Below are 15,577 nucleotides of genomic sequence, written 5' to 3' on the forward strand. Positions count from 1 at the left end.
ATCGCGACGCTGCGAGGCCCGTAGTTCATCTCGAGGTCCAGTCAACCGAAAACACTTAGCGACGCATCAGCGCGAACGGCCGACAGAGGAGTCTAAATAATTGACCCCACTCCGTGCAAACAATTTACATTCGTAAATTGCAACGTAAATATCGGCCACCCCCTGCCTCGAGCATTGTGATCACTGTGAACCGCGTGGCTGACACGCGAGTTGGATCTTTGGATCCTTGGGTCTTGCATGGATCCAAGTGAAAGTGGTCCAAGTTTTGCTAAATGAATATTGGAGCTGGAAAACAGAGTCGAATAGTGAAGGATTGGGTGAATCGAAGTGACGTTGGGGACTCTTTTGAAGAGGACTTTAAAAGTGAATTCTTAGGAACTGGGAGGGATTAATAAATAATAGTTTTAATTGCTATTGGTGTTATATTCATAGGATTTTAAGTTCGTAAAGACTGTTTAGACCTGGACCAGTATTAGATTATAGTGAAGTGAAGAAGCGAGAGTCCCGAGGACCTAGAATGTTCCCTTCTGTGTGACCTAGGACTCCATGGACCAGAGAGTGATCGTCCCCTCGACTCCTCGCAGCGCAGAAAGCTCGAGGATCATGAAGAACGAGTCGGAATCGAGCCTGCACCTCCAGGACCAGCCTACCGTCGCTCACTCTAACTCCTCCACCGTGGTCCCACGGACCAGTCTATCCATGAGCAATAGTCTAATCCAGGACCAGAGTCTGGACCCCCTGATGATCAATCCTACCAGCTCAGAACTACCAAGGAAGCCTGGAGCACGTCGCCAGGAGAAGCCACCTTACTCTTACATCGCGTTGATCGTGATGGCGATCCAGTCTAGCCCTGGGAAGAGGCTGACCCTGTCAGAAATCTACTCCTTCCTCCAGCAGCGCTTCCCCTTCTTTAGAGGAGCCTATCAGGGCTGGAAGAACTCTGTTCGCCATAACCTGAGCCTGAACGAATGCTTCATCAAGCTTCCTAAGGGACTGGGTCGACCTGGGAAGGGTCACTACTGGACGATAGACCCATCCACGGAGTACATGTTCGAGGAAGGCAGCTTTCGTCGACGACCAAGAGGCTTCCGTCGCAAGTGCCAGGCTCTGAAACCCCAGTACCCTCAGTACTTCTCAGGGAGCGGGCCAGTGGGGGTCCAGGCGCCTGGATACGAGAACCTAGCACCTGGAGGCATGGAGTATGCAAATGGGTACCAGAATCAGTACCAGAATTATCAGGAGTACGCCATGTATGCGCCTGGGGCGGCTGTTTCTGCAGACTGGGCCTACCCAGAGACTACCTACAAGACGCCTCCTATAGCAGAGGTCACGTACAAGACGACAGAGGTGACTTACAAGACAGGGGAGCCGTCGGTGTACAGGAATGGGGAAATCGTGGCGTTTAAGAGTGAACCTGGATACACCAGGGGTCAAGACCAGCTGCCCTATAGAGCTTCAGAGGGATACTCGGTGAAGGAGCACCAGCAGCACCATCCAGAGACGGTTTACAAGGAGAATGAGGCTATGATGCCTTATAAATGCCCGTCGAATACTGTTCCTACTACTCAGACACCTGGGCAGGACTATTACGTGGGATATGGGCTACCTGGGGTCAACAATGCTGGGAACAATGCAAATGTGGCTATGCAGACGATGCAGGAGCAGACTGGGAGCAGCAGTCCTGTGGGGAATGTTAGTTCACCGCATAGTGGGTGCCAGACACCTGTAGCTGATAATGGTGAGTTTGTTATCTAGTTTCTTGGGGCAGTTAGAGAAGTTTGGAGTCTTCTAGAGCAGGTTTCCTAACCTTTGGCTGGGGCCTCTCTTCAGAACAACGACCACCTCTATGGTTTCCTTTCTCTTTTTTTTCACTTGAATAGTAGTATATGAAATGGTCCATAATGTTAAATTGATGTTAGATATGAATCATTAGCAGAGTCACATGAAGCTAGGTATAAGATAAGAAGGTAACAGAATAATCACGTGCAGACATTGATCTCTGGACGCGATTTACGCGTCTAGCAGGGGATCCTGGAGTCGAGGACAACAATGACAATTCAAGATGGTCTTGGGGGGCCATCTGGAAAATCGGAGACAGTTTACGACCCTAGAGGCGCCGGGCACAGTAAAACCAAGCGACTCCACAAAGTGTCTCGACACGTTATACATTTGCGCAACAGTCATGGCACGTTATTTTTTACTCAAATTTGATTTTTCTAGATTTTTTATGACTCTGAAGATATTTCAAAGATCTTTAAATATTTTATACTCCAAAATTGACTAGACTTGTTGCGCAAATATTATTCTATTTTTATCATTATTTCTCATATTTTTGATACAGTTTCAAATTTAAAAAATTGTCTCAGAAGAGCAGGGTAAACAGACACGAAATAACTAAGGTTGACAGGACCTATTAGTCGGTGTGACATCGCTGTCACGCCTCATGCCAGAAAGTCGTAATTCGTAACTCGTAACCGAACACGTGTAACGCACCGTGACACGAAATCTCTACAAGCTTCCCGTCAGATTAATTTACCGTGAACACAGTCAGCAGGGGCCACGGCAATTAAACACTCGTTAAAAGCTCTTTTCCGCGACAGTAAAAGTGTTATAAAAATGCTCTAAATCAGAATTTGTTCCATACCACTTTGATGCTGGCGGCACACTTTTTATTCAAAGTGCGATAAGTCGGCGAAAAAAAATCGTAGATCAATTTTTAAGGTCTCGTTGGAAAGACGAGATTTCAAACTTGAAATCTACTGTAAAACTAGTCACGGAAAAAATTTGTGAAGCTCCATACGCTCGCCTGAATTCGGAAAAAATTTAAGGAAAAACAAGCTTCTCTTTCTCGGCTTGCAGCCGAGTGTAAAAATTTTTCTGAGAAAATTCAATTCAGGGATGATAAAGAAGAAGGCTTGCCCATTAGAATGAGACCAAGCTCACTCCCATATGATTTTTTTTCACAAAGTTACAGCAGCTCAAACATCGACAATTTTTTCGGCCCCTGGATCATTGCGCAATTCTGATGCTCGAGTCCCACCTTTCATTCAAACTGCGATAACTCGGCGAAAAAAAATCGTAGGATACTCGTCAAGGTCTCGTTCGATAGGGGAGGCTTCAAGCTTGAAATCTACAGTAGAATGAGTCGCAGAAAAAATTCATCCCGTTCCGGAGATGCGATTGAACACGGAAAATATTTTGGAAAAAAACAACCTTCTTCTTCGCGATCTGCAGCCAAGTAGGAAAATTTTTCTGAGAAAATTTAATTCAAAGGCGTAAAAATAGAGGCTTTGCTCTTTAGAATGAGACTAGGCTCACTGCCGTACGATTTTTTTTCGCAAAGTTACAGCAGCTCAAATATCGACAATTTTTTCGACCCCTGGATCATTGCGCAATTCTGATGCTCGAGTCCCACTTTTCATTCAAACTGCGATAACTCAGCCAAAAAAAATCGTAGGACACTCGCCAAGGTCTCGTTCGATAGGGGAGGCTTCAAGCTTGAAATCCACTGAAGAATTATTCGCAGAAAAAATTTATTAAGCACTGTGCAGACGTTTGAAACTACCAGTGAACTATAGTATTTAAAAAAAAAGCGACAGAAACATAATTCTCAATGAGCATCTTATTTATGAATGAACCGATTCCACGAATGCAACGATATTACGTATGTGGTAAACAAATGATCGAGTCGAGGCAAAAATATACTTTTTTTCTGTATCGGTTTACCGGTGGTCGCGTGCTAGCGGAGCGAGGTCTCGAATCGCTTATCGCGTAAACATTTACAAGTGGGGTAAACAAGATGTTCTTTAATCTAAGTACATCGACCGTGCCATCTCAAACATTAGCCCGGTTCGTTTATTAAACCTCTCCGCGGAATCGGCCTCGTTCCTTGGATCCACGATCTTGGGAAACTTTATGGCTGCGAGGATTGCTCGAGCGATTATGAACCAATAATTTGCTAAATGTTGATCAACGTGTCTTCCTAAACAGATTTTTCCTTCCGTTCCCTCTCTTCAATAATATACAAGGTGTTCCGAAACACATGGACATAACTCGAGGAATGAATTGGGGCGAATATAATGGAAACGGCTCGTGTAAACATTTGTCTTATCTATGAGGCTCTGTTCTAATTGTAAGTTACAAGCTGCTTTGTGCATTAGTAATTGTAACGTCGATATCACTGGTCTTTGACAATAAAAGAGCTTTGGTTAGCATCTTAAGAATGAAGACCCATGTATGTCAGGACAGTGACCACATTAATCCTCCAAATAGGTAAAGAATTTTTCTAAAAATACTGAACCTGCTGCATCGTCACAGATCCATCATCATAATCGACAGAGATTCCCACTGAACCCCACTCCCATTTGTAAGTACAATCTATTCCTTCTTCACCTCGATACACCGAGAAATCGACAGGGGATAAACGTGCCACCCACACACCCTTGCGCCCTCTTTCACCCCTTACCCCTCCTCTCTCCTCTTCGGTACGTAAAGTGTAAACGAGATCAATCTGTAGACGTGCCTCGGGTACATCCCAGTTTTCCTCTTTCTCTTTTTCTACACCGATCTCGGGATATATTTCTGGAACGCGTGCACGCGCGCACGAGATCTCTACCCCGCGACTATGGCATCGTTGTTGAGGATCAACCGATGTAGGCCTCTGTGCTCTTTTACTGTCGCGGTTTTCGACGCTACCAGCACTACTGTGTACTGGTGAAAATAAGAAAAAAGGGAGGGAAAGGAAAGAAATTCGCTGAGCACGTTGGGTGCCTCAGAAAATCTGAAGTTCGAGGGGTGGTGAGAGACTGGGGCAGGGAGAAGGTTTTGACTGACGGCACTGCCATTGAGACCACACACGACGCCGTTTTAAGACGCTCGTTACACTTGCCTTCGACCCGGAATTAAACCGAATTCCGGTCGTCAGGGGCCGACGAGTCGGTTTTAATTGAAATCGTGGAATTTTGTTGTGAAATTTTTCTTGAGTAAGTGTTGAATAAAATTAAACTGTGTATCAGAAGAGATTTTTTTTAGTAATTTTCTGTTTTTCTTTTTTCGTATTTTTGCAATGCTTAAGTCTAGGGACATGATACTTGAAAGAAGATAAAAAAGAAGGTAGAAAGGACAAAGACGGAGTCGAGACACGAGTGAAGTGTGCACTTGAAGAACTGCTCGAGAGCTGCTGGAGCTTCGGATTTATCGTACCTATACAAGGACTGATCTATCGTGAGATCTGCCGTCCTTTTTTTTCCTCTGTTGCGTCATGTGTGGTCCCATTACAGTCAAATTTCTGAAAATTTAGTCTACTTTGTTCCCTTGTCATAAATAATTTTCGCTGCGCATCTAATATCGCGCAACTGCGTATTAAATAATACCCACAGCGCATCAATTATTGCGCAACTGCGTATTAAATAATACCCACAGCGCATCCATTATTGCGCAACTGCGTATTAAATAATATCCACAGCGCACCCATTATTGCGCAACTGCGTATTTGATAATATCCATTGCGCACATATTATTGCGCAACTGCGTAATAATTTATATTTTCCAGAAAATCGCCATAACCCCAAAAAAATAAAAAAAAACTGACACCCTCGTCTTTTTCTTATTTCAGGAATAAAAATGCAATGTTCGAACGCAAACACAAACAGCACAGGAGCTGGCCTAATCGACCGTAAACCATCGTACTTCGGCCACCCTGCAGGCTCTGTGACCTTGAGCTCATTGAGTTCTCTTGGCTCTCTAAACTTGAGCAACATCGGCGGTTTAAGCATATCGAACATACCCGGCACAGTCTCCTCGAATATTCATCACACGACGACGACGCCGTCGACGACGTCGATGTACTACGATCAGATCAAGTACAGCATGTGAATTGTGACGATTCAAGAGGAACAACGTACTATCTCAAATCTAGTGCTTGAACTATGAAACAGTGCAACGAAACAGAGTTATCGAGTCTGACTTTAGATCTAGATATCTCCTCGAGACTTTGTCACGGACGTGTTCTCGTATTTGTAAGTTGTAAAAAGGAAGAGACAATACTGTATGCTCAAAAATCGATCAAAGTCGCGAGGAATCTTTACAGTCGCTTCGATAACTGCGCGTATTAAGCTCCTACTATTTATATTTATAGCTATCGATGTTAATTTAAGCCCCTCATCGCGAAACGGATCTGTAGAATTAAAATGTTCTTTCGTAAAAAAGAAGAAAGTCTCTATTTCCCCCTTACTCGAGAACAGAAATAAAAAAATAATACATTTAGGTTCTAGAACCACTGATTCTTCAAGAACCCACTGACTTCAATAATTCCTAAAGTAAAACACTTTTTACTATCTCAAAAAATGTACAACTCTTAATGTTCTAAGTTTCATTACTTTTCTACAAAAAAGGACATGAAAATACGGTCTTACCTTGAAAGAAGAAGTCGAGCTGCTTTTTCGAGGAATTCGGTGGCCCTAGATCCCACTGGCAGGAGGTTATAAAATAGATAACACGGTCGTCAACCATAGCTGCATACAACTGGACTAGCACTGGGCCACAGATTTCTATTGGAACAGCTTGTAGCCTTCCCTGCCATAAAAATGACGAACAGGTCCTAGAGGCGTCCTTGGGAAGGATATTCTTATTTGAGTAATATGGAGTTCTCTCGTCACGTGTTCAAATATTGCTAGCGTTCTTCGGTGAGAACCTTTCCATTAAATCACGTGTGCTCTTCGCAGAAATACCGATGATAATCGATCCTGGTCACGTCCCGAAATAGTATATGACACTCGATCCAGATCCTCGTTATCGCGAGCAAAGAAAGAGAAACAACGATCGCGTGGAAGAAATTTCATGGGTGAATCAGATCGCGATCGCACTTACACTCACACTCAGCACGCACTAAATAGTACCTCTAACCCTTAACTACTGACATAGTTTCACATCTATACATTTCTTATCTACGCTCACTAAATATTGCTTCCTTCACGTAAATGTGAAATCTAATAAATTCATAACTTTTTAACTATTTTGAAATAAGATCTCCGTATCAGATAAAATCGATACCAGTAGTTAGGGGTTAAGAAACGCAACTAATTTTCGTTCTGGTCGCGACCTCTGTTCGGGAATCTATTTGTTTCTTTATTGGCTAATTCGTCATCCCCACCACTTCGTGACTCACCCATTCTCGGTGTAAAAGAACTGTGAATTATTGACCTATGATCGATCTCGAAGTCACGAAATCCTATTTTCTTCTATTCTAGTTCTGAAGCTGTGCTAAATCTGAAGTCACAGCAGGATCCTATACTGATCTAATGATCACTGCATGATATACTGTTCTTGCATTCGAGTATAATTGTAGCACAAGTATCACTGCACCGTTGTCGATCAAAATACGCGGCCCTTGTTTTTGCAGCCTACAATTCGGTATTATCTATGGCCTTCTTTGAATCGGTTTAGGGAGTACGAAGAGGCGCAATTGTTTGTGCAATAAATTAGAGAACGCTACGCGAGATGGCAGATCGCATGTGGTGTCGGCTTACACGAAACAGATTCATCACCGACGTTAATTTCGCATTAAGATTTTTCTGCCACCGTTAGGAGGAGCTCTGCTCGCCACTCGTGACACGACTTTCTTTGGAATTGCGTATTTCAAAGAATATTTTTTGGAATTTTGAGAAAGACATCTCATTGCAATTGAGATACCTTTTTTCTTTATGAAATAAAGAACATTGTATTCAGTTATCTATGAAGTTATGTTCTTGTTACTGAATAATAAAGTAGGATTTGAAGCATTTTATTTCGCAACCGGTTTGTACTAGGAGCACGTGATTCAGTTACTAAGTTAGCACGAAAAGATCTTCTCGTCTGGAACGCACGTAAAATCAGACGACGAATATGCACGAGGTGCAAGCGGAGTCACTCAATGATGCCGATGACAGGCTATCCGTGGCTATTCACCGTTTTCTCAACGCTCCCTTTACTTTGTGGTGCTGCGATATTCTTTTCTCGACGAGATAGCCAAGCTACTTTATTTTATTCACAAAGTTCTGCGTTGTAACATTTTTAAAAATGTCTAGAAAACAGTTAATACTACACTTTTTATCGTCATATTATTAAAATTGCTTTAACTCCTCGTATCTTTCAATCTAGAGTAATTATAGCGATTATTCTCAAATTTCATGAGGTTATCGCACAGTGATTGCGACATCTATCTAAATGGAGATTTTTTTAACCTAGAATTACGCTTGTGTTTTAATGACTATCCACTTGTGAATCCGAGGATCCACTTCTACCGTACATTAAGATCGAAACGAGTGGTCGTGCTTAAGCACAGGCTCGAGATATATTTCATCCAGCGGATAAGTGAATGGATAGTTATGATCAGCTTTCAAAACTAACGTAAAGAAGACAACATTTTAGCAGTTTGTAATCTTACGTGATTTAGTAATAAAGAAGATATTTTTATCGGGGGAAATAATCGAGAATTTAAGAAAATTGCAAAATGTAACGGTTGAATGGATTCCACGAATTGACACGTGCTATTCTGAAACAGCGATCCAAGGAATTTGGAAGACTGCATTATCTCAAGGTGCCTCCATATCGAAGCGTCCACGGAAAAAGAGGAAACGATAGCGGGAGAAGACGAACGAAAAGGGTGAAGAAGAAATGTAGGGAAAGAGAGCGGAGATGGAAGGGGGTCCGCTCTAAAATAATAAACTCTCGACACGTTGCGAGACTAGACCAGGTCGGAACGTCGGAACAAACGGTGACTTACACTGTACAGATACGAAAAAAACTTTGGTCTCAAATTACCATTACCGGAAAAGAAGCAATTATTTGTAAGAAATGTCACACGAACGAGCGAACTCCTTAGTAATATCAAAGTACTATTTAAATAAATCATAATTTGGCTTACTCACCCTATAACTATCTTTTTTTTCCTCTTCGACATTTTGGCGGGAAACTACCTTATTCCTGAATACTAGCCTGGGGACACAATGACTCTCACAAATAAAAAAAAATGTCATCCCTTGGTAATCCCAAATACAGATACACAATAATTTCAGAAAAAAATATTTACAATTTTGTAGAAAAAAGAATTTCGTACGTATTCACGAAGCTCAGCTCGTGCTGCCATCTGCAGAACTCAATTATCTATCGTACAGTCAATTAAAAAATTCTCTTCTTAGTTGCAGTGAAATGTTTCTTTCAAAAATATCTATGGATGCAATAAAATATCTTATCTTAAAAAATTCACTATTATTTTGATCCCTAAGGATTCTGTAAAAAATGTAGAGCAGGGTTTGTAGCAGAAAAATTGATTTCGAGGAAACTTCGTTCATGGCTTATACATTGCAACACACGCATGCGTGCTGGCAATCGGACGGACGTCACCAACAGATCAGAACAGCGGTAGTGGACAGCCGGCAGCTTTATCAAGGACTACTGCCAAAATCCGTATTTTATTATTCATATTAAAGCAATAATGGAGGAAATACTATCAAAGTTACTTGTAGCCGACAATGCATCTATACAGCAGGTATGTTTAAGGAAGTGACAATTTCTAATAGAAGCAAATTTTATGATGTTCAAACCACGTGCTCGGATGATAACCGTTTTAAATGTTGTCGAAATTATTTTATTCAGTTTTTTATGTAGATTTCATGGAACAGAGGTTTGATTTTTTGTGTATTATATTAATAAAATAGATAAAATGCTTTCCAGTTTGTGGGTATTTTTTTACCATCGCGTGGTGTTTTAATATTCATGTCATGTAATCTTTGAGCCTATTCATTAGGTAAGGCCAAACCCACATCTCAATTATCAAGGTGTTCTTGTCAAGGATTTATATACGAATATGTTTGTGCCTTCTGTGATGCAATGGGTTATCGAAATGATGTGGTAATTTCAGGGGACAGCTGAACTTAGAGAAGCTTTTAAGAAACCAGAGAGTGTACCTGCTTTGTGTCAACTCATTGTAACATCAACAAATCTTCAGGTTTGGACTCTTCTTCTATGAATATTTCATTTGTACCATTAATCTTTTGCAGTAGAAACAATATTATGTGTAGATTCGACAATATGCAGCTCTTCTACTTAGGAAACGTTATGCCAAAGGAACTCATTGGTTTAAATTACCGCAACAGATAAGGACAGAATTTAAAGCACTTATTTTACAGGTAAAATGTAATAATTTAAGAGATATCTGTTGTAATTTATTTATATGACTTTTGTGTTTTAGGCATTAGTAAATGAACAAGAAAAAATTGTAAAAAATGCTATTGCACAATTCATAGGTGTGATTGTAAAACATGAGCTACCCAGTAATGGGTGGCCTGAAGTTTTACAGTTCGTGCAACAGCTGGTTACCAGTGAAAACTTAAATGAGAAAGAGGTATTAGAAAAAACAATATTTTTAACAGTTCTATGATACTTCTTATTCAGTACCACTTTTTTATAGTTGGGAACATATACTTTGTCAGTTATGACAGAAGTTGCACCTGATGCATATCTCACACATGCAGGATCACTTGCAGTACTTATGGGTCAAACGTTAAATGGTCTGCAAGATTTGACACACCCTGTGGCATATTATGTCCTGAAAATAATGCAGAACCTTATTCCTTTAGTCGAAGGCAATCAAATGGTAAATTCCATATAGTGTCCAAAGTTAATTAAAGACACTAGTAAATATTTTTAATATTGGGATACTTTTTTAGATGGTAAATGCTTATCAACAAATGATGCCTCAAGTAATGGCAACAATTCAGTCTCTTGTTACTACCAATGAAGACAGAGCTGTTGAGTGTTTTGAATTATTAGATGAACTCTGTGAAAATGCAATTGATGTGATTGCTCCTCATGTTAAGTCTCTCGTTACTATGTCACTCGCTATTGCTGGCAATAAATCACTGGATGACGATCTTAGAGTTAAAGCAGTTGGTTTCATTGGTTGGTTAGCTAGAACGAAAAAGAAAGCCATGATAAAACATAAACTTGTTGATCCTATCATAGGTAAGTTGTACTTGTACAAGGAGGAGTTTGTTTTGATATGGACATATATAAAGGTTTAATGTTCTATTGACTTCATAGAGTTGTTGTTCAGTCTTATGTCCACAAGACCTGAGGACGACAATGACGAAGTTTACTTTAGCGGCGATAATGAAGACAATACTCCTGTAACTTGTGCCACCCAAACTTTAGATTTACTTGCACTTCATTTGCCTCCAGAGAAACTCATTCCACAATTGGTAAGATAATTAAAATGAAACATTGATAATTATTTTTTTTTATAAAATATAAATTCAAGGTTTATCTATGGTATTTTTACAGTTGCAATACATAGAACCGAGTCTCCAAGGTACGGATGTATACGCAAAAAAAGCATCGTATTTAGCAATGGCAGTGTTAGCTGAAGGGTGTTCAGAGTATATTCGCACTAAGTATCTCGAATCTTTCTTACGTTGTACGTGTCAAGGAATTACCGATACTATTCCCGTGGTACGCAATGCTGCTCTCTTCGCCCTTGGACAATTTTCTGAACATTTACAACCAGACATTTCACAATATTCTTCTGAGTTATTACCTGTATTTTTCGAGTATCTTAGTCAAATATGTGCTCACATTAAACAAGAGAAAAAAGAACCACCATCGTGTGATCGTATGTTTTATGCGTTGGAAATGTTTTGTGAAAATTTGAACGAGAGTCTTTTACCGTATTTACCAACATTAATGGAAAGGCTTTTCGAAATTCTGAATACCGATACTCCTGTTCATGTTAGAGAGCTTTCACTGAGCGCCATAGGTTCAGCTGCCTTGGCCAGTAAAGAACATATGTTGCCATATTTTGAAAGGATCGTTGCCATTCTTGATAGCTATCTCAGTGAAAAACAAACAGATGAAACCACGTGTCTACAAGTGCAAGCAGTTGGTTTGTATCCTTAACGATATGTGTTCGTTTACGTTGTGTTCAATGTTTAGATTAATGATTGATATTACAGATACTCTTGGAGTGATTGCAAGAACGATAGGTGATAAAAATTTCGCGCCTTTGGCTGGCAGATCGCTTAACTTTGGTCTGAAATTGCTGAAGGAAACAGAAGACCCTGATTTGAGGAAATCTGTTTACGGACTCTTGGCTTCAGTTAGTACTATAATGAAAAAGGAAATGGCATCTGCTTTGCCAGAAATTATAGAATATATGATAACGAGTTTACAGAGTTCAGAGGGTATAGTGGTACGTATTTTTGCAGAAGAAATGGTGAATTGTAAAACCTTAATTTACGATCACATTTTTTACAGCCTCATTTTAAAGAGGATGAAACCTCTGCCTTTCCGGTTTACGAAGATCTCAGCGATAATGAGAACGAAAATGAAGAAGAAGATATCGAAAACACAGATAATGAAGACGATGGTGATGACGATGTAGCAGGCTACAGCGTTGAAAATGCATATATCGAAGAGAAAGAGGAGGCAATTTTAGCTTTGAAAGAAATTGCAGAACATACAGAGTAAACAAAATTTATCATTTACGCATTAATATTTATATGATTAATTAGATGCTTTTTGTAGTTGTGTTTATATGGAAAATGTTATTATAGAGAAGCATTCCTGCCATACCTTCAGAAGTCTTTCGAGGAAACCTTTAAATTAACCAATTATCCACAAGAAGATATTCGCAAAGCTGCCATCGACGCTATTCTACAATTTTGTATTAACTTCTCGAAAATTAATACCAACGAAGGAAAAGAAGCTTTAATGAAAGCTCTCTCAGTATTTATACCAAAATTGTCGGAACTGATAAGACTGGATGACGAACGAACTGTAGCCATTAGCGGTTTAGACGCTTACACGGAACTTTTGAAAGAAATAAAGTCCGATGTTCTCCTAGGAGAAGGCCATAGAGAAGCTATAATGAATTGCGTCACAGATATTATGTCAAGTATGTAATTAATTAAGATATATGACACTTGTAATATTTCAATCATTACATTTATTGAAAATTATTAGATAAAACGCAGTGCCAGGATCAAGAGGAAGCAGACGAAGTGGAGACCGAAGCTGAACTAGACGAATTATTGGTCGAATGTGCTGGTGAAGTATTGTCCAACTTCGGAAAAGTAATCCCTCCAGAAGATTTCGCGCTTTACTTTCAAGCTGTATTACCCATGCTCTTAGAAAGACTAGTATGTGTTTACTTAAATTTAATGACTTAGCTGCAATAGTATTTGGTTCATATTTTAATATTATTTTCAGAAAAAGAACAAATCCGAAGCGCAAAGGTCTTTTGCTGTCGGAACAATCTCCGAATGTTTCTCAGGACTTAAGCACATGGTGGCTGCATTCATTCCTCAGCTTCTTCCCACCTTCTTAAGGCTTACGAACGATCCTAGCGCCGAAGTACGCAATAATGTAATTTATGGAATTGGTGAACTTGCCTTGCATGGCAAGGATGCTGTATATTCGTATCCTTTTAATCGATCATCTGAAATGATAGCAGAATATTCTAAAAATGTCGACAAGTTCCTGAACCATCGTATTATAGACACTACCCTGATATTCTACAAGTATTGTCAAACGCGATCGCCAAAGAGTCTCATGCGGGAACTCGTGATAACGTCGTCGGAGCGATCGCGCGGCTTATCATAGCTAATTATTCTATTTTGCCACTCGAGGAAATATTCCCAGTTTTCGTTAATCAATTACCATTGAAGGAAGATTTCGAAGAGAACAAAGCAGTTTTTAAAAGTATATTAACATTATACGAAGCTGGTCATTCCATTTTACAGGCGCATATGCATATGCTACTTAAAGTAGCAGTTAGTGTATTGCATGAAGAGAGAGCTGTCGATGAGGGTACGTCCTTTTATCGTATTTTATCGAAATTAATTATAAATACTAGCTTATTTAACTACATATACATATTCTGTATGATTGTAGAAGCAAAGAGTTTTGTCATGGAATTCGTCAAATCTGCACAGCGAGATTTTCCCAACGAATGGAATTCCATGTACGCTGAACTCCCAGCAGAAGTTACGACAAACGTTCAACGTATATTTTCTTAAATTTCGACACGAAATTGGAAAGATCTTCACTTGTTCCGCATTGGATAAGACATATAGACTGATTCTTGATATTTTTGTCACAAAGAAAGTGATATGCAAGATGTATCTCGTTTCTTTTTTTAAGTTATAATAACGTATTGAGATTTTCAGCATCTGTTACGCTAGTTCACAATCTTTTATATATAGTATATATATATTCATCCAACACTATTTTATTTCGTGCTTATGAAAGTACGTTGTCAGACTGTTAATAAATGAAACCGATCAAATCAATAACAATTCATTCGAGTCTTTCAGCTTGTACCGTTACGTAATGTGAGAATATCATAACAGAAATGTACATTTTATAAGGAGATGCATGTGTATATACATTGATTCGACAATCTACGTTAAATTCTAGTCTGTCATTTTTTTTTTCTTTTTTCACTTTTTAAAAAGATGCATTGAAATTTTCTGTGTGATTTTAACCTCCGTTATAGGATTAAACACTGGAATTTGTTGACAAATTCATGTAGATATATGTTTGCGAAAGTGCAAGCTTACGAAAACGTTATTACTGAAGAGCAAACACTTAAATGCCTTGTTTTAGGAATAAAAATACGTAGCATAACAGAAAACATTATATGTATACGTTGAATATAAATGTATTATTTGAAAAAGTAATAAAATTGTTTATTAAATAAGGCAATATTCTTGCATTGAATTGCCCCAAGTGAATACTTTATCAGTTTCGGGAGTAAGCTTTAAAGTAATTCGGCAAACAAATGCGTATTGAACTGAAATATCACAATTTGAACTAAATCCGAATTTTCACAGATTTCGATATCGCACATTGATGCTATCGATACTTTATCAGGAAGCATATGATAACTAATCGTTCCATTGTGAATCTACAGTAGCGTTGTATGTAGAACACTAATCTAACGTAATTCATTCTCAGCTTTCGAACATGAAACATGATTTTTGTTCATTTGTAAGTTATGTGGAAAGTCGACTAACATTCATACTCTTACGTGTAACCTAGTTTTGAAAAAAAAAAAACTGTTCAGTGATAAAAAAATATTACGTGTTACATGTTAATGGATATCATTATCAGTATCAAATTTCATTTTCAATAGTATGACTGTGAAACTGCGTGAAACTTTAAAGTGAATCGAAGTTCGATAGACGAAGTGCTCAGTAAAACTAAAGAAACTTATAAAATTGAAAACCATGCAGTATTATTTGCCTTAATTAATGTTAAATACAAAAATAAGAAGATACTCCAGCTAGCAGGATTCTCTATTATCGACGAAATCGAATAATCGAAGAACAGCTTGCAAACCGATCGAAACATCCCAGAATCAACCAAGCCAGTTCAACAGATGCGTTCCAAGGTCGACCCACTTAAACATGCCACACAAAATCCACTTAAAAAAACTACAAAACATCCCAACCACTCCACATTCAACGAAAGGAAGCTTCACTTTAATCCTCATGTCTACTAACACGAGTACCATATCAAAAGGTCTCGCAAAAATGGCACC

At 39.2% G+C, this 15,577-nt stretch overlaps 2 protein-coding genes across 2 annotated transcripts; both read left to right on the forward strand.

Moving 5' to 3' along the window:
- Window positions 1-546: 546 nt before the first annotated feature.
- LOC143188111 (uncharacterized) lies at window positions 547-5,874 on the forward strand. The gene is made up of 2 exons (XM_076392177.1): window positions 547-1,738; window positions 5,615-5,874. The coding sequence occupies exons 1-2, from the start codon at window positions 547-549 to the stop codon at window positions 5,872-5,874; spliced, it is 1,452 nt and encodes a 483-aa protein (XP_076248292.1).
- Window positions 5,875-9,411: 3,537 nt separating this feature from the next.
- Window positions 9,412-14,185, forward strand: LOC143188259 (importin-4). The gene is made up of 15 exons (XM_076392441.1): window positions 9,412-9,526; window positions 9,899-9,985; window positions 10,059-10,166; window positions 10,229-10,381; window positions 10,448-10,633; window positions 10,707-11,001; window positions 11,080-11,237; window positions 11,320-11,917; window positions 11,988-12,223; window positions 12,289-12,497; window positions 12,588-12,928; window positions 12,997-13,172; window positions 13,243-13,451; window positions 13,532-13,842; window positions 13,927-14,185. The coding sequence occupies exons 1-15, from the start codon at window positions 9,473-9,475 to the stop codon at window positions 14,049-14,051; spliced, it is 3,246 nt and encodes a 1,081-aa protein (XP_076248556.1). The 5' UTR covers window positions 9,412-9,472; the 3' UTR covers window positions 14,052-14,185.
- The last annotated feature ends 1,392 nt before the right edge of the window (window positions 14,186-15,577 follow it).

This window comes from Calliopsis andreniformis, chromosome 2 (assembly GCF_051401765.1).
Source record: "Calliopsis andreniformis isolate RMS-2024a chromosome 2, iyCalAndr_principal, whole genome shotgun sequence".
NCBI lineage: Eukaryota > Metazoa > Arthropoda > Insecta > Hymenoptera > Andrenidae > Calliopsis > Calliopsis andreniformis.

Coding starts and splice junctions, on each gene's coding strand:
- LOC143188259 (XM_076392441.1), top strand. CDS start 9,473: ATGGAGGAAATACTATCAAAGTTACTTGTAGCCGACAATGCATCTATA. Junction 10,382..10,447: donor AAAACTTAAATGAGAAAGAG/GTATTAGAAAAA, acceptor ACTTTTTTATAG/TTGGGAACATATACTTTGTC. Junction 11,238..11,319: donor AGAAACTCATTCCACAATTG/GTAAGATAATTA, acceptor GTATTTTTACAG/TTGCAATACATAGAACCGAG.
- LOC143188111 (XM_076392177.1), top strand. CDS start 547: ATGGACCAGAGAGTGATCGTCCCCTCGACTCCTCGCAGCGCAGAAAGC. Junction 1,739..5,614: donor GACACCTGTAGCTGATAATG/GTGAGTTTGTTA, acceptor TTCTTATTTCAG/GAATAAAAATGCAATGTTCG.